Source organism: Odocoileus virginianus, chromosome 10, assembly GCF_023699985.2.
Source record: "Odocoileus virginianus isolate 20LAN1187 ecotype Illinois chromosome 10, Ovbor_1.2, whole genome shotgun sequence".
Classification (NCBI taxonomy): Eukaryota; Metazoa; Chordata; class Mammalia; order Artiodactyla; family Cervidae; genus Odocoileus; species Odocoileus virginianus.
The window spans coordinates 30,534,380-30,555,874 of record NC_069683.1 but is presented as its reverse complement, the minus strand read 5'-3'; the positions used below and the strand labels follow the sequence as shown (position 1 = coordinate 30,555,874).

Below are 21,495 nucleotides of genomic sequence, written 5' to 3'. Positions count from 1 at the left end.
ACCCGGAGTTGGTGATGGACGAATCCTGGCGTACTGCAGTCCATGGGGTTGCAAAGAGTTGGACACGACTGAGCAACTGAACTCAACTAGCTAAATGGGTATTCTTATATAGCTTTTTGCTTTGAGTGATAAGAGATTCAAACTCATGCCTCAACAGAAGTACATTTTCATGTAACATAGGCCTTTGGGTACTTCATGACTAGTAGGCTGTAGAAACTTTAAATGTACAAATACGTAAATTTTTTGTACACTTAGATTTAAGTGACCAGTCAGTATGAAATATTATAGTATTCTTTGACATGAATTTTTTTTTCTCCCAGTGTGCTCAGATTAAGGAACACTCATTAAATTATGGGTGGGTCAGTTTCTTGTTTCACAGGGATAGTAACTGTTTCTCAGGGATATCAGTAGTATGACATTTTCTTGATAATTGCTTAGTAATATTATTAAGGAGTTTTAGTTTTTAATATTTTCCATGAAGTTTAAGGGGATGTGTGTGTGTTAGTCACTCAGTTGTGTCTGACTCTTTACGACCCATGGAGTGTAGCCTGCCAGGCTCCTCTATCCTAGAATTCTCCAGGCAAGAATAGTGGCGTGGGTTGCCTTTACCTTCTCCAGGGGATCTTCCCGACCCAGGGATCAAACCCACTCTTCTGCTCTGTGGGATTTAGTAGTTTGTTAGACTAAGATATACAGAATAATCTACCCAAAGCTAATATGTTCTGACATTCTGATATATATAATTACATTCTGACATTCATTAGAAGGTCTCAAAGGAATATATTTTTACTTATTCTTTGAGCATACTTGGAGCTTTTAAAAACAGTGTTACCATGGTGCCCCCAGTATATCTTCCTTATGATTTCTACAACAAATCATGAATATGACACGTTTAATAAATTGACATTATCACATCAGAGTATCCCTCAACTTGTGTAAGTCCTTTAATTATGCATTTTTATTATTTTGTAGGCTTTACTGAAATACAGTGATTTTTAGACTGTTTCCTGATTCTTCCTTCAGGGCTAATGCAAATACACACCCATCCAGAACAGAAATTTTTATCCATTTTATATATTCAGGTTTTATCTAAGCTTTTATTTAGGGATAAGGAGATGTCAGTTATCTGGGGGAAAAAAAAGAATCCTGAAATTTTTGCTGTAAGCTATGTCCTTTGAAGGAATATATTTTTAGTTTTTCTTCAGATTTTCACCAATTTCTAATGGGTTAAGTTTTATTCCCTGTTTCAAAACTGGGTTTTTTAAGATGAAATAATCCCATTACTGTATTGTTATCTTCTTAATGTTATTAATGAGGTTGAACAGTTAGGGAATGTTTTGTCCGTTTTGGAGTCACCCTCATTAATTTATATTGTATGCTTCTCTGAGTATAAACTGACTGTCCTTTTTTCTGGTTGCATCTCACAGTTGTTTGTAATCTATATTTTTGACATCCCAAGTATATATGTTTGAAGTGATTTTCCTGGTAAACCATATCTCTGTCAGGAAGCATTGATATGTTGAAAGGAACTTCAGATCTTCCAAATTGCTGATAACTATAACTTTTTTGAGAGTGGCAGGCTAGTGGAAAAGTACCTTTAATTTATGCCAATAGCTTATTTTTAAAAAACTGAATTCTTCCCATTTTATACTTAAAAAAATCACTACCAACAACACAGTTCGTAAACATGGACTCATTAGGCATTAATTGGTTCAGTTGAATGTTTTGATTTGCAGATGCTGAAATTTAAGGAGCAATGACAATTTTAAAATTCTTTACAAGTCTGTTTTTACTATACAGTATTAGTTAAGAGCCCTGGCTGATTGTCAGATGCATTGAAGTTTGAACTCTGGTTTTACCACTTATACTACGTTTGTGACTTTGAACTAATTTAGTAAACCTTCCATTCTCTCTTCTGTAAAATGGGGATAATAGTTCCTACTTCAGATTTGTAAAGGTTAAATGAGATGATAGTAGCTAATATTTAATGGATGTTAGTCTCTGCAGCTTCTGCTGCTGCTGTTAATCTCTTCAGATTCCTAAATGCTTAATATGTGTGTATTATTTTAATCTTAGGATAACTATCTAAGCTGTGTATTGTCTCATGTTATAGTTGAGGAAGCTGAAGCACAGAGAGGCTAAGTATTATCTATCTCAGCACAGTGCCTGGCATATAGGTAGCATTTACTGTATTAGATTTTTTTGTTGAAATGAGTGGTTATTATGAAGTTTCCAAATGTATTATATTTTTAAGTAACTAACCTCTGACATAACATTCAAAGGATCCTCTGTGGCACTTTTTCTTTCCTCTTGTCTCCATAGCTCTTGGTGCTGGACAGGCATCTTTGTTTGGGAACAGCCAACCTAAGCTCGGAGGGTCCCTTGGTACAGGAGCCTTTGGGGCCCCTGGATTTAATACAACGACAGCTACTTTGGGCTTTGGAGCCCCCCAGGCCCCAGTAGGTAAGTGTCAGTCACTTTAGAAGGCTTTTCTCGGTTTACTTCTTGCTAATACTTAATTTGCTGACTTCAATTTCCATGCTACCCTATTCCATCCTTTCTTAAACAGTACATATATACAAGTCATTAAACAATCATGTAGTGTGGAAGGACTTAACAATAGATCCTCGTTTTACCCGCTTCCTTACTTCTAGGCTTATGCCCCCAAAGAAACCACTTTTGTGGTTTTAATTTTAATTGATCTGGTGTATAAATAAGTTCATATCTGTAAGTGATGTGTTTATATTGCTGTATTTTGCTTAAGTCTACATATGTTTAACTTTTTAATGATAGATGAGAATGTAACTCACTGATCACCTCTCTTCTTCATTCACTTCTCCCAGTATATCTACGTGTACTGAATTCCTTAAGTTTTATCTATTAAAGTTTTTCATATTTCATTCATTTGAATATCCCTTCCCAGTTTTTGTGATGTCTGCCTGCCACTTTATTATTATTTCTAACTTAAAATTAAGTTACTTTGTGACTTACACATTTTTTTTTTTTTAATTGTCCGTTTTCTTTTGTTCCTTTATTTTTTTTATTTTCTTGGCCACGCAGTGTGGCATGTGGGATCTTAGTTCCCTGACCAGGGATTGAACCTGCATCCCTTGTGTTGGAAGCTCAGTCTTAACCACTGGACCATCAGGGAAGTCCCTTAAATACCTTATTTTAAAGAAAATTATATTTTACCAAAAATAAAAAACTGATATCACCTGGCAGATACAGAGTAACTGAGATGGATGAAGAAGAGGTATAATCCTCATGTTTCACATTTTGAGAAGCCTTTGCAAATTTAAGCCATGTCCTTACTTACATTTCTTACTCTGTCAACTAGGAGATCATATTTCTTGAGTCTCCGTGGTCAAGTTAAGGCTAGTAGTACCCTTCCTTACCCTTTTTCTCTCATTTCTTTGCCCTTTTTATATTTTTGTATTATAAAGTACTTTCTCCTAATATTTACTGTCTTCTTTTCTTTGGGGAAAGAATAAAAGTTGTAAAGGAACACAGCATTTTATTACAACTGAAAACATTGCTACTTAGCCACTTAAGTTGTTCTCATACAGCTATTTCTTTCTCCTGGAACTTCTAATTATTTTTTTTCCCTTGCGTTACCCGCCCATATCACCTTACATTAGTCCAAATTCTTAAGGGTGGTATCAGAATTCTTTTACCTCATCCTTTGATCTCTCTGTCCTGCTGCAATATGAACTCTGTTTACTCCCTAGGCCTTCAGCATTGCTCTGGGATATTCCCTTCAAGTCTACTCACTGGAAACTGATATGTCTTGGATATAGGTTTTTTTCTCTTCATTTCCTAAATTTTCAAGTTAAGGTTATATGAAAGATAAACTTTGACTGCTTATAGTTTTGAAAACATCTTCATTTGTTCCACACACTTATTATGAAATTCTGATGTGAAAGTAATTCACCTTCAGAACTTTGACTGTATTTCTTCTGTTAATCGTTACTGGTAAGTTTCATGCCTTTCTGAAACTCGTTCCCCCCACCCCCATTAACATTTAGGATTGTCTCTTTGTTCTGAAATTCTTGTGATTTGCTTATACCTTTTCTTTATTTTGGCCACACTGTGAGTTTTGTGGCATCTTAGTTCCCCAACCAGGTTTCAAATGTGGGCCCCAGTCGTGAGGGTGCCAAGTGCTAACCACTGGACTGCCAGAGAGTTCACAGACCTTTTCTGTCCTAATGTTTTGATTTTCTTTTTTTTTAAACTCATGTTTCTACTTTTTGTAAGGTTTTTTATTGTCTCCTGAATCATCTTTTTGGATTTTTATTGTTTTTCTCATTCTCTGAACGTTCCTTCTTTTAAGCATCCTGTTCTTAGATGCAATTTTTATTCATCAGTTTTATGATTAGGAAGATGACAGGGTAGAGTAGTTTTTTTGTATATATACTTTGTATTGATTATTTTTTCACAGTCTCACTTTCTCAAATGTAGTATTCTTAAAAATCACTAAGCTTTCTGGGATTAAGGCAGAAAGTCCCCCTTTTGACTATTATTCAAGATACAGTTTACTTTCTTCTGCTTTATCACTTTGTCCACTGCTTTCTCTAGACATTTGTTATGTTTTCTCATCTGTTCATTTACACCTTCCTATTCTTTGTCATTATGTGTTATGTAGATAATTTACTTTGTTTTAACCATAGATTTTAATTAGGTCTGTGGAGGTACTAGAGGTTAATTAGAACTCTTTAATTTCTGTGTGAAAATTAAAATCCATTTTATTGTAAAAAGTTATTTAAGTTTTTTTTCTTTTCCTTAGTTTTTATTTCAGTAAGAGGTAGCACAAATATCGTAACCTGCTATTTTTACTAAGATTGCTTTTGATTGGTTTTTTAATAATCCATCTTTTCCCAAAGCCAGTTAAAAGTTCCTGACATGAATTTGATATTGTAGTTACATATAGTTGTGTTACTGCCCATTTAAATGTAGCTCTATTGATTTAGAATGCACATCTTTGCATCACAGGATCTGAAAGGTGCTTTAGAGCTTGTTGGAGTCTCTTACTTAAAAGCCTCAGCTGTGGTGGCTTCTTTACATGTCAGTCCAGTACATTGTTCAGGTTGTTTAGAAACCAAAACCTGCCTTTTTAGAGTTTCTTTTTTTTTTTTTTTTACTTTTATTTGCATTTATTTTCTGCGGCATTTATTCCCGGGCCATAAGTTTTTGTTTTTTCAGTTTCTTCTGGGATATCTTTTTCTTCTGTGCAACCTCCTCTTCTGGTTTAGGAACAATTTGTTCTTTTTCAGTAAGGATCATCTCAATGTGGCAGGGAGAGCTCATGTAGGGGTTGATCCGACCGTGAGCTCTGTAAGTCCTGCGCCGCATCTTGGGGGCTTTGTTCACTTGGATGTGCTCAATGACCAGAGAATCTACATCTAAGCCCTTAAGTTCAGCATTACTCTCTGCATTTTTGAGCATATGTAGTAAAAATTCAGCACTCTTTTTGGGCCACCGACCCTGCGTCCAACCCCACTGTTTGGCCTGTGCACACCTACCAACTCCACCATTGTAACGACGGAATGGCACACATTGCTTCTTTAAAGTGACATCCTTCAGATACTTGGTGGCTTTTCGGATATGCATACCCTTTATGGCCTGGGCAGTCTCACGAGTGTTCTTAAAGTGAACACGAAGATTTGAACCTCTTGATTTGCATGATTTTGTGGGGTTTTCTGTGTCGAGTGAATAGCGCACCATTTTCAAGGGTCAGCTCAGGCCGCTTACCGGAAAAAGCCTTTTTAGAGTTTCAACTCAGTGGTTCTACTTCTAGAGTGGGAAATGGCAACCTACTTAAGTATTCTTGCCTGGCAAATCCCATGGACAGAGGAGCCTTAGAGAGGTTCTACATTTACCTCCTAAACCCAAGCAAGATCAATCTCCTACAGTTTTCTTTGTGGTAACCCTATTGCCTTTCTTTCAATTAAAGTATCAATTTCTTCTGTTCTCAGAAAACTTGATTTTTAATCCTTCTATCTTTTTAATCATTTGATCATGATGTGATTTTTCAGCATGTTTTCAACTTTTATGACCAGAACTGACTATAACACCAGTCAATGATAGCTTCAGTAATGCTTATGTTTGCTTGTTCTCTTATTTTTGCTAACTAATCAGCTCTCTTTTCTGTATTTGAAATAATCTAGTTAACATAGAGTGGATTTTATATTTAAACATACAGAAATAAAGACATCCTTGCACACATTCCTAATTATGTTTGGATTAGTTGAGGAAGTTTTTATTTGAGTATGTCCAGGAAAGGTGACCTATACTTGTTAAATGATGGTCCTGATCAGTGTTTTTTTTATTTTAATACATAATTGATTATCAGGTGACAAACTGATCAGTGAATATTAGAGCTCTTTAATAAAAGTATTCAGGCTTTCTTCAGTATCATTGTATAGTCCACAGAAAAACATCATGTTATTGTGCAGCCCTGTGTATCAAAAGCTACTTCCTGTATATTTTTCTTAGCAGTAGTCTGAAATTGGATTTAGGAACTTTCTGAGCACAGACAGCTTATGATCTTCAAATTGACATCTCCCCTGGGTTCCACACTCCTGAGCAAATTTGTACTCTCTCCTTATACATCAACATAACATTGTTTTAGTATTGAGTGAATACATCCAGTTTTAAGAAAGCTCACTTTGACTAAGGTAGCTCTACCTCCTTTTCATTAATCTTACTTTAATTTTCTGTTCTAGGTTTGTTGTTGATGCTTCTCTTGTCTTTCTCCCCCGTTTTAAATTTTTTACAATCTTTTTGTTTATGGTACCCCCTTTATATTACTCATCTTATTTATTTTAGGTTTAACCTTATTTTAAATGTTTATAAACAAAAAAGTATTTTATTTCTAAAAGTGAAATCACTGTGATTTTATTTTTCACAGTATTTGGTTTTGAAATATTTATCTTGCAAAGAAGTTTCTTCATCAGTCAAGGTGCAGTGCAGATAGTTGTGGGACTACTTGTTGCTGGTTTCTTTTTACTGTATACAATTGTAGATCATTGTTCCTGTCTCATAAGGACGAAATACAGCCATTTTCACTTTTGTTTGCTACCTTTTTCCTCTATGTTCTCAGTGTACTTAATATTTTTTATTCTTAAATTTTTTACTTATTGAATCAAAGATACCTTATTTCCATATTGTCATTTTTAATACCTACTTAATCCATCATGTTGATGAAGCATGATTTTTGCAAGTGTTAATGTCGGACATAGGTTGTTTCCAAGTCTTGACTATTGCAGAAAATGTTTGGTGAACACTTGGAAACATTTCTTTATTTTCTTTCTAGTTTAATTCAGTCTTTGGGTTAAATTTCCATGATTGAAATTATTAGGTTAAAAAATATAAAAACAGTACTTGCTCTATGTACTGTCATTGTTTCTTTCAGACCAGTTAAACCAATTTGCAGTGTTTCTGAAAGTCATACTGTATCCCTTTTTATACAGCTGTTCCATTGCTAATGAAATAGATATAAAATGTCTTCAAGGTTGTTATGGTTTACATTTCTTTTGATTATTAGCAATAATGAATACCTCAGTAAAATTTTTTGTGTGTTGTCTCTTGTGAAATGCTCCTCATATCTTTGATATTTTAGATTGTTTGGTTTTCTTCACAGTTTGCTCCTCTGCTCTCTACCAGTAATGCTACTGAGTGTGTCTGAACATTTTGAAGGGAGTCTTGAGCTCTCTTGATTTAAGGCGCTGGATCTTTGGACTGACGTCTTGCCTTTTCTTTCCCTTTTTACAAAGCTTTGACAGATCCAAATGCTTCTGCTGCCCAGCAGGCTGTTCTCCAACAGCACATCAATAGTCTGACATACTCACCTTTCGGAGACTCTCCTCTCTTCCGGAATCCCATGTCAGACCCTAAGAAGAAAGAAGAGGTAAATTTAAGGAAGTTTCAGTAAAATCAGTTCTCAGAGTAGGAAAACTTAGGTTTAATTTTTTTTTTAACTTAATTTTGATTGGAGGACAATTGCTTTACAATCTTGTGTTGGTTTTGTAATTAAGTTTTTAAGGCACATTATTTATGCTTTTCAGTAGGCCAGGGGTACAAAAAAACTAAATTATTTCTGTATCTGGAAGGCAGCATGACAGTGAAAATGAGTATTAGACTGAGGTGAAGACTGAGACTTTTTAAGGCTGAGCCCTGAAATAAGTCAGATATTATACTCTTAGAGTTGAGCAAACTAAGGTTCTTAGAGGCTGATTTCTCTAGCATCATAATGTCTCTTTTTTTTTTAACGTCATAATGTCTTAAATGGCAAATCAAAATTTTTTTCTCCTGGTTTCTACATAGCATTGTCTTAGTCTAGTAGCCTCTAGAAATGATCTTCTGCTCACTGTGGTGTGGCATTAAAAGTAGTCTTTGGTCCATTTAATCCTTATTTTACCACTTACAGTCTGTGAGATGTTGGGCATCTCTTTTTGCTTCTCTGAATTTCATCTGTAAAATGGCAATAGTAATTCTATTCAGTGTTGAGAATTAAAATAAGTTGCTAGGTATACAGTATTATTTAGTCATTTATGTATGACTAGTCATTGTGTTCAGCACTGAGGGTACCTAATAAGAATAAACAAGAATGTTTTCTCTTAAGAGCTTGCTATCTAATGAGGATGATCAGACTTGTACATTATTAAATTTACCCAGCCTTAGTTTAGTATATGCAGTAATAGAGTGCATCAGCTGATGAATGGATAAACACAGTGTTATATATCTGTATGATGGAATATCATTTCAGCCATAAAATGGAATGAACTAACAATACATGCTACAGTGTGAATGAATCTTGAAAATATTGCTAAATTAAGCAAAACATAAAGACAATGATTCCATTTATATAAAATGTCTAGAATACACAGATGCACAGAGACAGTGGATTCATGCTTGCCAAGAGATAAAGAGAGGAATTAGGAGGCACTTCTTTAAGTTAATGTCTATACATTTTTCAATGATTTATATTGCATAAAAGTTGTTTATGGTTGTGTCTCAGTTTTTCTTGAAGATGTTTTATTTAAATTAAAAATGAAAAATTAAAAATTTAATAAAATAAGCTTAGAATTTTGATGTTATATTTTCTTAAAATGAACATAAATTTTGTCATCTTTGTTTTAGAAAGCAAAACAATTGCAGGCTTTTCTGTTTTGTAAGATGAAGAGAAATGCACAAGGTATATTAATATGTTCTGTTAAGACATTTTGATTTGTGAAGCACTTCAAATGGAATGTATCAATTACGTTTTGAAACAAGTCAGACAAACCCATTTGAAATGAGGCTGGTGAGATGAATGAAAATCAGTTGTAGAGAAATAAAGGCAGTTTAATTAGCATGCACACATTCATACAAAGTTGGGTGAGAAATCCTTGTGTTCTGGGAGCTGAGACTCCAAGAGATATCTAGCTGGTGAATGGCAGAGATGAGATGTGAAAGCTAGTCTTCTGATTTTTAGGGCCAGTACCATATTTGAGTTAAACTAGAGCTATCCTTGATTTTTTTTTTTTTTTTTTCAGAGATTGAAACCAACAAATCCAGCAGCCCAAAAGGCTCTTACTACACCTACTCATTATAAACTGACACCCCGCCCTGCCACCAGAGTCCGACCAAAGGCTTTACAAACAACAGGCACAGCCAAGTCACATCTTTTTGATGGACTGGATGACGATGAACCATCCTTAGTCAATGGAGCGTTCATGCCCAAGTGAGTTTATCTGTTTTACATATGATAGTGTATATGTTTCCATGCTACTCTCTCCATTTGAGAATATGCTATTTTTTTACAACTCAAATTGGCCAAACTAGTTAAGAAAAAACCTCTCTCTTTCTGTATTTTATATATATATATATATAATACACACACACACACACACACACACACACACACACATACACATTTATTTCAATTCCCATAATACAGATATTAAATAATAATAATTACACATAACACAGGAAAGTATATAGAAGAGTTGGTAAATATTGAAAGTCATAAAGTATACACACATGCCTTATTAGAGTGTTGGTATATATACATAGGGGGAAAAACTGAAGAAAAATACATACCAAAGTATTAACAATATCTGGAGATGTAATTTTAGGGCATTTCATTTCTAAGTTTATTTTTCTAGAAATAATGTACACACACACACAGACAGGCTTTTTTCACACACCAAGTACTTTTCTTTTTCTTTTTTTTTACCAAGTACTTTTCTAATCATAAAGCTTTTTTTTTTTTTTAAGGCTTTGTGGGTAAAATGAGAGTTCATCTCTTGCAGTTCTTTTGTCTATGAGTGTTAATAAAGTATGAAAAATTATCACTTCTTTTTTTCCCCATAAGAGTATAGTGGGCTGCTGCTTAAGAAGAAACAGAAAGCCCAATTTTACACATTTCTTAGAATATCATTAGATTAGTTTGAAGGCAGGGACTGTGTATTATTCCTGTTTATGTCCCCAGCGTTTAACACATTGTTTGGTATAGAGTAGATAAAAAGGGCTTAGGTTCACCTGGTTTAGTCCAGTCATCAGATCAGCGACTTTCAGGGCATTATGACCAGGTCTTATAATCTACAAGTATGATATACAAATAGAAGGAATTGGAGTGGAAAGGCAGACATTTTGCTGTTAACACCATATCCCCTTCTTGGTTTCTGCCTCTCTGGTGTGGTAACAGTCTTTACTTAATGTATCAGAAGTACACGGTTCACCTGTCACGTCTCCTTGATTTACTTCTCTAGTTTTGTTGTTGTTGTTCAGTTGCTCAGTTGTGTCCTACCCTTTGTGACCCCATGGACTGCAGCACACTAGGCTTCCTTGTCCTTTACCATCTCCCAGAACTTGTTCAGACTCCTGTCCATTGAGTTGGTGATGCCATCCAGCCATCTCCTCTTCTGTCATATCCTTCTCCTCCTTCCTTCTGTCTTTCTCAGCATGAGGGTCTTTTTCTAATGAGTTGGCTCTTTGCATCAGGTGGTCAAAGTATTGGAGCTTCAACTTCAGTATTAGTCGTTCAGTGAATATTCAGGACTGATCTCCTTGCAGTCCAGGGGACTCTCTGAAGTCTTCTCCAACACCACAGTTCAAAAGCATCAGTTTTTCCATGCTCAGCCTTCTTTATGGTACAGCTCTCATATTCGTACATGATTACTGAAAAAACCATAAATTTGACTATACGGACTTCTGTCTGGAAAGTAACGTCTCTGCTTTTTAATATGCTGTCTAGGTTTGTCATAGCTTTTCTTCCAAGGAGCAAGAGTCTTGTAATTTCACAGCTGCAGTCATGTTTCTAGTTTTACTCCTACTTTGCTAGTTGCTCCTCCTGTCTCCCTTTCTGGTTCTTCCCTCTTCTTCCTGATTCCTAGGCTCAACTCTTGATCTCATTATCTTCATTCACTTCCAAAGTGATTTAATATCTGTAGTCTAATTCTCAAACATTTATCTCCAGCCTGGACCTCTCCCAGTCTTCAGAGTCTTATATCCAATATCCAGCCATACTCAACATCTCCACTTATATTTATTTCAAAATTAATGTGTCCAAAATTGAACTCCTGATCATCTCCTTCAAAGCTGTTCCACCCAAATCCTTTCCTATTGCACGTAATTGCATTTCTATCACTCTAGTTGCTCAGGCCAGAATTTCTGGAGTCATCATTGACTTTTATTGTATACCTGATATGTCAGCGTTTAGCACATCTTTGTTCTTCCTTAAGAATTATCCAGAATCTGACCAATTCATACCACATTTACTGCCACTAATTACCTTAATCCAGGGCACCATCATCTCTTGATTGAATTATTACAATATTCTCCTAACTAATCTTTCTGCTTTTATCCTTATTTCTTTGCATTCTGTTCTGAGATACAGTTAATAGTGATTCTTTTAAAGTGTAAATCAGACCACGTCACTCTTCTGTCCAAAACTCAGTAGTGGTTCATACTTCAACCTATAAAAGCCAAGTTGCTTATAGTGGCATATAAGGCCCTCTAAGAACTGACCTTCCATTACTTCTGTAAGCACATCCACTACTGTCTTCACTGTTTTGGTTCAGTCCAGTTCAGTTGCTCAGTCATGTCTGACTCTTTGCAACCCCATGGACTGCAACACGCTGGGCTTCCCTGTCCATCACCAACTTCTGGAGCCTACTCAAACTCATGTCCATCAGCGTTGGTGATGCCATCCAACCATCTCATCCTCTGTCGTCCTCATCTCTTCCTGCCTTCAGTCTTTCCCAGAATCAGGGTCTTTTCCAGTGAGTTGTCAGTTCTTCGCATCAGGTGGCATTGGAGTTTCAGTTTCAGCATCAGTCATTCCAGTGAATATTCAGGACTGATTTCCTTTAGGATTGACAGGTTTGATCTCCTTGCAGTCCAAGGGACTCTCAAAAGTCTTCTCCAACACTACAGTTCAAAAGCATCAATTCTTTGGTGCTCACCTTTCTTTATAGTCCAACTATCACATCCGTACATGACCACTGGAAAAACCTTAGCCTTGATGAGACGGATGTTTGTTGGCAAAGTAATGTCTCTGCTTTTTAATATGCTGTCTGGTTTGGTCATAACTTTCCTTCCAAGGAGTAAGCGTTTTTTAATTTCATGGCTGCAATCACCATCTGCAGTGATTTTGGAGCCCCAAAAAATAAAGTCTGCCACTCTTTCCTCTGTTTCCCCATCTATTTGCTTTATTTTATTTATTTTATTTTTTATTTACTCTAGGAGGTGGGTCATAGAGGATCTTGCTTTGATTTATATCATTGAGTGTTCCGCCTATGTTTTCCTCTAAGAGTTTTATAGTTTCTGGTCTTACTTCAGGTCTTTAATCCATTTTGAGTTTATCTTTGTGTATGGTGTTAAGAAGTGTTCTAATTTCATTATCTTACATGTAGCTGTCCAGTTTTCCCAGTACCACTTATTAAAGAGGCTGTCTTTGCCCCATTGTGTATTCTTGCCTCCTTTGTCAAAAATAAGGTACCCATAGATGGGTGGGTTTCATTTCTGGGCTTTCTGTCTTGTTCCATTGGTCTGTGTTTCTGTTTTTGTGCCAGTACCATACTGTCTTGATGACTGTAGCTTTGTAGTATAATCTGTAGTCAGGAAGGTTGATTCCTCCAGCTCCAGTCTTCTTTCTTAAGACTGCTTTGGCTATTTGGGGTCTTTTGTGTTTCTGTATGAATTGTGAAATTTTTTGTTCTAGTTCTGTGAAAAATGTAGATGGCAGAGAATTCTGATGGCCAGCACTAGAACTGTACTCGGTTTGCTCTGCAAGGTGAATTTTATAGCTTGACAAGTGTGAGAATCTTACTGGTGCCGTGTCTTTACATCAAAGTCAGAGCAAATTTTCTATAGAACACGCCACTAATTTTCTTTATTCTTGAATGGACAGAATTAGAGATATTCTTTAATACCTCTGTTCATTGCTTCATTCAGCAGACATGTATCACAAACTACTAAGGGCAAGTGTGATGGGCTCTGGGGATATAGCTGTGAACCAGACACATTCCTCTGTCACAGTCTGGGGGGGAAGAGAGATGCTGAGACAGAGTAATCACAAGTGAGACAGGTTACAGAAAGAGATTGCCACTGTAGGAGAGACCAGTAGAGAATAATGAAGGAAAGCTTGTCTGAGGATGTGTTGTTTAAACTGAAGACAGATTGGGAGAACTGTCAGGGGAAGTATTTTGATATATTTCTGGTTTTAAATACACATATTTTTTTCAAACAGAATTTTATTTTCCAGCTTTCTTGTCAACGTTTATTTGAAACATGACCTGACCAAATGGTATTCTATTTTGTATTTACTAAATTAGCCCCCCATCCTCTTCACATTTGCCTGACACTTTTTATGTTCTGTATTTAAGTTCCTGCCTTCTAGTCATGTGTTCTTCATGTGAAGCATTTAATTAAACCATCTTCTTCACTCTCCCCACCTCCCTCACCCCTGTTGGTTGCGTTTCTGTCCATTGCAGCTGTTATTTTCTGTGCTGATCAGGTTGTTTTTTCTTTGGCTAACAGGAACCCTTTCATGTCAGCTCCTAATTCCTTTCCAGAGTTCCTGATAGTGTTTAGTAACTTGCTTGTAGGATTCACTGTGTAAAATTTTGTCCAGGATTTTTTTTTTTTTTTTCCTTCTGTGTTTCTGATTTAGATTGGCTTGGGTGCTCCTTTCTTTAAATTTTCTTACCCAGTTTTGGTATAAAAGTTATGCTGACCTCACAAACAAATTGGATCATTTCCTCTTTTCTGGGAGGCTTAGTGTAAGATAGGCTTCTCCTCTCCCCAATTAAATGTTGGATACTGGTGAAGATACTGTTTGCAGTAATGTGTTTCATTTTAATTGTTGACTTTAAAGTTATAGAACTTAAGCTTTTTCATTTCTTGTGTCACTTTTGACGAGTTATATTCTTTTAATATTCACTTCACCTCATTAAAATTCCAAACTTATTGGCATAAAGTTGTTTAAAAATATCATGACTGTCTTTTTTTATTTTAGTGGAATCTGTAGGAATGTCTCTGTCCATTCCTGACATCGTGGTGGTTTGTGCTTTCTCATTGTAGCAGTGTGGTCAGGGATCTGCCAGTTTCATTTAACATTTCAAAGAACTAAACTTCTGGCATTACTGATGCTCTCTAGTCTGTGTTCTTTTTCATTCATTTTAATTTATCATATTTTCACTAAAGTTTAATCTGATTTTTAATCCCCCCCCCTTTTTATGGTATTTATTTTCTGTCCTTTGTTTAAATCAATGCTCACTTTTTATTTTTAACTTTGCTCCTTTCCAAATACATGCTTTAGAGATGTAAGTTTCCCTTTTATTAATAGTTCAACTCTATTTATACTCTACAAGTTTTGATATGGAGTACTCTTAACATTCAAATAGTAATTATATGATAAATGCTTTCTGATTTTCATAGAGTTTTTTGAGTCTTGGGATTATTCAAGAGTATAAATTCTTAACATGGAGATTTTTGTGATCTCTTATTTTACTTACTAATTTTTATTGTGGTAAGATATACATGAAAATTGTTTAAATGGTAAAATATGTGTTCTGTCAAGTACAATTCAGTAATGTTAAGTATATTTATAATATTGTATAACTACCACTAGTATTTCCAGAACTTACTGCCATGCAATAATTCTCTATTTTCTTCTTCCTCCAGTCCCTTTTAACTTCTATATTACTTTCTGTCTGTAAGAATTATGCCTATTTTAGATAGCACATATGCAGGGAATCATGCAGAATTTATTCTTTCATGTTTGGCTTATTTTCCTTGGCATAATGTTTTAAAGGTTCTTTACTTTTTTCACTTTTAAGTTGTAGCATGTATCAGAACTTCACTCTTCTTTAAGGCTGAATAATATTCTGCCATATGGTTATCCCACATTTTGTTTATCCGTTCCATCTATTGATGGACATTTGGGTTGTTTCTACCTTTTAGCTGTGTGAATAGTGCTACTATGAATGTTGATGTACAAGTAGAGTCCCTGGTTTCAGTTCTTTTGGGTATATACCTAGGACTGAAATTGTTTGGTCATACATTAATTCTGTACTTAACCTCCCCCTTTTTTTTAATAGAATTTATTTATTTATTGGCTGCACTGAGTCTTTGTTGCTGTGAGCAGGGTTCCTCTAGTTGGGGAGATTGGGGGCTACCCTCTAGTTGTGGTACTCAGGCTTCTTAATGCAATGGCTTCTCTTGTTGCAGACCATAGGCTCTAGTGTTTTGGGGCTTTAGTAGTTGTGGTGCACAGGCTTAATTGCTCTGTGGCATGTGGCATCTTCCCTGACCAGTGAACTCCTGTCCCTTGTATTGCAAAGCAGATTCTTAACCACTGGACCACCAGGGAAGCCCCTCTACTTAACCCTTTAATGAACTGCCAAATTGTTTTCCACAGCAGCTGCACCATTTTACATTACTTCCAGCAATGCACATTGTTTTCATTTTTCTCCATACCTTTGTCAGCACTTGTTTTCTGGTTTGTCAGCTTATAACAGTCATCCTAGTGGGGGTGAAGTGGTACCTCATCCTTGTAATTTGCATCCCCTTTATGATGTTGCATGTCTTATGTGCTTATTGGCCATTTATCTTCTTTGAAGAAAACTGACAGTAATGAGTTCAAGGATGTTGATATTGCTCTTAAGAGTTTTTTTAATGACAGGTGCTTACTGAGATGAGTCAAAGCTGAGCTTCACACCTTGTGCTTTTTATTTTTAGTTCTCTCTTAACTGCAGGGGTAGAGACTTTCCAGGTCCCAACACAAAATCAGTGGCATCCACTAGTTCCTCACTCCCTTGGCTCTAGATTCTGGTCTCTGCCTTTCTAGTCCAACAAGACTGTCAGGTTCACCATCAGCCTCTTAGCTTGCCCTTGGAATCAGAAAAGTCTCCAGGAGAAAAGCAACCACAAGTACGGGACACCTCCCTGTGCCTCTGTCCCCTCAAATTACTGGTACTGTCATTTTTTACCATCTTGTTGGCTCTTCATGCCTGGAAAGAGTTCTGAGTTTTCTGGTAATCCTCCCTAGGAGAATTAGTCCTCATTACCTAGTCTGCCATCAACAGAAGGGCAAGTTTTATTTTTCATGAAAGTAATAATTTTTTGTTGTCAATTGCCTCTTTCATTGGTTTACTTAATATTTATTTAATAGCACCATTACAATGAGGCGTATACCTAGCATACGTAAGTAAGGAACAAACACCACAGTGTGTGTGGTGGTTTTTTTTGTTTTTTTTTTTGGCCACACCACACAGCATGCTGGAGCTAGTTCCTCAACCAGAGATTGAATCCATGCACTGGAAGCACAGAGTCTAATCACTGGACCTCCAGGGAATTCCCAATGGTTGGTTTTTTTCTTTCTTTCTTTCTTTTTTCCATTTATTTTTATTAGTTGGAGGCTAATTACTTTACAGCATTGCAGTGGTTTTTGTCATACATTGAAATGAATTAGCCATGGATTTACATGTATTCCCCATCCTGGTCCCCCCTCCCACCTCCCTCTCCACCCCATCCCTCTGGATCTTCCCAGTGCACCAGGCCTGAGCACTTGTCTCATGCATCCAACCTGGGCTGGTGATCTGTTTCACCCTAGATATACATGTTTCGATGCTGTTCTCTTGAAACATCCCACCCTCGCCTTCTCCCACAGAGTCCACAAGTCTGTTCTATACATCTGAGGGTTTTTTTCTTTAAAAAGAGGGAATGGAGTGTATTAGTTAATCCAGTGACTTTTTAAGTGGAGGTTGATTAAGATTTTATGCATTTTTTCTACTTAGTAAGCTGGTATATTATAGAGGTTCTTGCTTTAAGTAAAACCTGTTATACACAAACTTGAATGTTTTAGATATTCGTGGTCATTTACATCATTGGATAGCAGAACTTTTTACCCTTCTTTCTTGTCTTTTTTAAAAGAAACCTTTCTCATTTAAACATCTGTCTTCCTTCAGTGGCTTCCCTGGTGGTTCAGTGGGAAAGCATCCACCTGCCAACACAGGAAACATGGGTTTGATCCCTGGATCGGGAAGATCCCCTGGAGAAGGAAATGGCAACCCACTCCTGTATTCTTGCCTGGGAAATCCCATGGACAGAGGAGCCTGGTGGGCTGCAGTCCATGAGATCACAAAAGAGTCAAACAACAGTGTTCCTTCAGAATAACATGCCAGGTTCTATGCAGGAGCAGTCATAAATACTGACTGCCAAAAAAATTAAAAAGTGTTTTTTAAAGAGGAAAAAGGCATGTAGAAAAATAATTGAAATGCATGACACAGTGTGGGGAGTAAACTAGTGTCTAGACAGATTCTTATGGAGTTAGCAAAGGAAGAGTATTTTCAAGCGTATTTCTTACTTGGTTTTGATGTGCTTAATTAGCTTATTCTTCTAAACACCAGGGTGTCATATATTTGAGACCTTATGTTCTGGTTATTTATATATGAGCTGAGTTGGTGAACTGAACTTGTTAGGTCACTTTTTTTTTTTTTGGCTATTACAAAAGTTTATTTAACAAAAAAGTTCAATAAGAAAATGTACACAACCCAATTTTTCTGATAGTAAAATGTGGAGAAGGAGACACATGGAAGCAGTTGATTTCTCTGGTGAACACAGCTGTTGTTCATACTCGTTCCAAGGCTTCTAACATCATGATACTATTTCCTCGTATTACCACCATTCCAATATTGTTCTGTTGCCCACTAGTTGCCATCTCCACACATTCATCTATCACAAGATTCATAAAGGGATCAAATCCCCGCAATATTCCTTGGACATGTCTGCCACCATTTAATTTCAGTGATAACTTCATTTCCATAAATTTCTTCAACTTGGGAGGGTGTGCTTTGCTCATGATGTCTACTCTGCATTAGGTCACTTTTAGATGCACATGAGTTGAATAAGAGTTCCCTTTCCTACTTGAGGTTTTAAGATAGTCTTTAGTGTAATTTTGTGTGCCTGAGTTCTTTTTTTTTCTTTTGATCTCTGTTTATAGGAAGAGCATTAAGAAGTTGGTTTTGAAAAACCTTAACAATAGCAGTCTATTCTCTCCTGTTAATCGTGAGTCAGAAGATCTAGCTTCACCATCTGATTATCCAGAAAATGGAGAGAGGTAAACTGAATGCTCTTTTAGGTTATTTCTGGTCAAGAGCCTTGTTTTCGTTTAGAAGAGATTCTGAGCTTAGTATTTATTCATTCAAGAAATTTTACGAAGTTGGAAATACAACGGCATATGAGCACCTAGAAGTTATGTCGTGTATTTACCTCTTGAGTACTATAGACACTAAAATTATTTTTTTCCTGATTCAGTTCTGCAAAACCTTTTTGGTATCCATGTATGTCATTTTGGACAGGGTTAACATGCATGTGACTCCCCTTACCCCTCTTAAAATGAATTTTGTTTGTGATAGTTATTAAAGTGATATACAACAACTGTAACCAACTCTCCCCTCAAAGCAGTATAGAAATATTTAAAGAAGAAAGTACAAGTATATACAGTAATCCTTAGTAGTTCAGCATATTTTCTAATGGTTTTGAAATTTATTTGAGTATATTCTTAAAATATTTTAGTGATTATGCATGAAATGATATTCTGTAACCATTTACTATCAACATGGCTATCAACATGATACGGCTAACCTGCCTCTTTTTAAGTGACTCTGTAACCATTATTATGAATGTAAGATAATTCAGTTAGTTCTCTTTTAATGGATATTTAGGTTATTTTGGTGTTCCAGTATTCAAAATAGTGCTTCAGTGAAAAATCTTTGTATATATGTCTTTGCACTCCTGTTTTTTCGTCTTTGGATAAATTTTAGTTTGATTTTTCAATAATGAAGCATTTTTTAATACTCTATTGATTATAATATTAAAAATTAAAATTTTTTCAGTTTTGTATTATGAAATTCACTACTGATTATTTAACCCCCATATAGTAGATACTCCCTCTCCTCGTTAAGCTAAAAATTGTGACACTCAGATTCATTCATTCATTATAATAGATCAGTTAAAGTCATGGAATCTACATTTAGTCTTCGTGAGTTACAGTGCTAACTCTAGCGCTTATAGTTTTGTGACCTTGACAAGTTATTTTTCTGTGTCTGAGTTTTCTGTAAAATACAGAGAATGATAGCAGCCTATTTTATAGGATTACTGTAAGTATTAAGTGAATTTTTAATACATGGAGTTAAATAGAACAGTGTCAGATACTTAATGAAGGCCTAGTAATGATTGATTGTTGCTGTTTTACTACAAGGGGCTAAAATAGTATTTGTTTACTTTCTCCCTTTTCAGATTCAGTTTTCTGAGCAAACCAGTGGATGAGAATCATCAGCAGGATGGAGAAGATGATTCTCTTGTGTCACGTTTTTATACTAACCCTATTGCCAAACCCATTCCTCAAACCCCAGAAAGTGCTGGAAATAAACATAACAGCAGCAACAGTGTAGATGATACCATCGTTGCATTAAACATGCGTTCTGCCTTGCGAAATGGACTGGAAGGAAGCAGTGAAGAGACCTCTTTTCATGAGGAGTCACTGCAGGATGACCGAGAAGAAATCGAAAATAATACTTACCATATACATCCGGCAGGTCAGATTCAGATCTCTTACCAGTCATTTGAGACCTTTTATTGATCACATATTTTCATCATAATAGAAGTTAGCTATCTGAACTTCTAAATATTTTTTATTGCATTTTTATGAAAGTTAACATTTGAACATATGCTATGGTTGATTTGGAATTCACATCATTTTGTACCTTTGGAGTAGTCAGAATTCATTTTGTTAATTATCCTGTTATATTTTAAATACCCCAAGTTTTGTAGCGAGGGGGACTATCCTTATAACTTTTTTTAGCTTCATAAATTCACATAGATTGCCTATTCATTTTTTTAATTAAAATTATAGCAGTAATTACTTATATGATTTTTGAGATTTGAATTAAAGTATACAGACCATAATGCCAGAATAGAGTAGGCATTCAAATGTTAATGGTTGTTTGGTTATTATCACTTTAGTTCTGTGTTTTTCTTTTTTGTCCCCAACAGTGAACTGACTAGTTTATGCCAACTAACCTGTGACATAGCATGAACTGCAAGATTGAAGTATCTTGATGGGATGCTTAAAGTTTGCCTTTTTTTCTCTGCTGACTTATCTCATTTGGGTTTTGACAATATCATTACATTTCCCCTTCCCCTTTTAACTGAGATACAGTTTACATATAGTGAAGTATATAGGTCTTAAGTGTTCATTTCAATAAATTTAGACATATATATATATATATATATATACACACACACATATATATGTGTGTATGTATACTCATATATACAAACACATATACTCAAGAGAGAATATTTCTTTAACCCTGGAAAGTTCCTTTGTGTTCCCATCTCCAGAAATCAACCATAGTCTGATTTCTGTCACATAGATTAGTTCTTCCTAGTTTGTTTGTTTGTTTTAATTTATGTTTTGGTCAGGACACGTGACTTGTAGGATCTTAGTTCCCCAAGCAGGGATCTAACCCTGCCCTCAGCAGTGACAGCACAGAGTCCTAACCACTGGAATGCCAGGGAATTCCCTTTCCTGTTCTTTTTTTTTTTTTTAATATATTTTTTAAAACATTTAACAATTTTAATTATTGACTTATTTTTGGCTGCACTAGGTCTGCTTGTTGCACACAGGCCTTCTCTAGTTGCAGCAAGCTGGGGATACTCTTTTTTTTTTTTTTTTTTTTTTAACTTTTTATTTTATTTTATTTTTTTCTTCCATTTATTTTTATTTGTTGGAGGCTAATTACTTTACAACATTGCAGTGGTTTTTGTCATACATTGAAATGAATTAACCATGGATTTACATGTATTCCCCATCCCGGTCCCCCCTCCCACCTGGGGATACTCTTTAGTTGTGGCTGCACAGGCTTCTCATTGTGGTGCTTCTCTTGTTGGAGCGCACAGGCTCTAAGGCATGCTGGCTTCAGTAGTTGTGGCACACAGTAGCTG

At 35.8% G+C, this 21,495-nt stretch overlaps 1 protein-coding gene and 1 pseudogene across 3 annotated transcripts in view; one reads left to right on the top strand and one right to left on the bottom strand.

Annotated features, from left to right (window-relative positions):
• Positions 1-21,495, top strand: part of NUP98 (nucleoporin 98 and 96 precursor) — a 74,850-nt gene that overhangs the window by 19,045 nt on the left and 34,310 nt on the right. For all 3 annotated transcript variants that reach the window (XM_070473334.1, XM_020891117.2, XM_020891116.2), the window contains exons 11-15: positions 2,323-2,463; positions 7,773-7,906; positions 9,534-9,721; positions 18,488-18,604; positions 19,786-20,084. In XM_070473334.1, the coding sequence (XP_070329435.1) occupies positions 2,323-2,463; positions 7,773-7,906; positions 9,534-9,721; positions 18,488-18,604; positions 19,786-20,084 (879 nt within the window). The remainder of the gene's footprint in view (positions 1-2,322; positions 2,464-7,772; positions 7,907-9,533; positions 9,722-18,487; positions 18,605-19,785; positions 20,085-21,495) is intronic.
• Positions 18,116-18,346, bottom strand: LOC110135811 (small nuclear ribonucleoprotein G pseudogene; annotated as a pseudogene).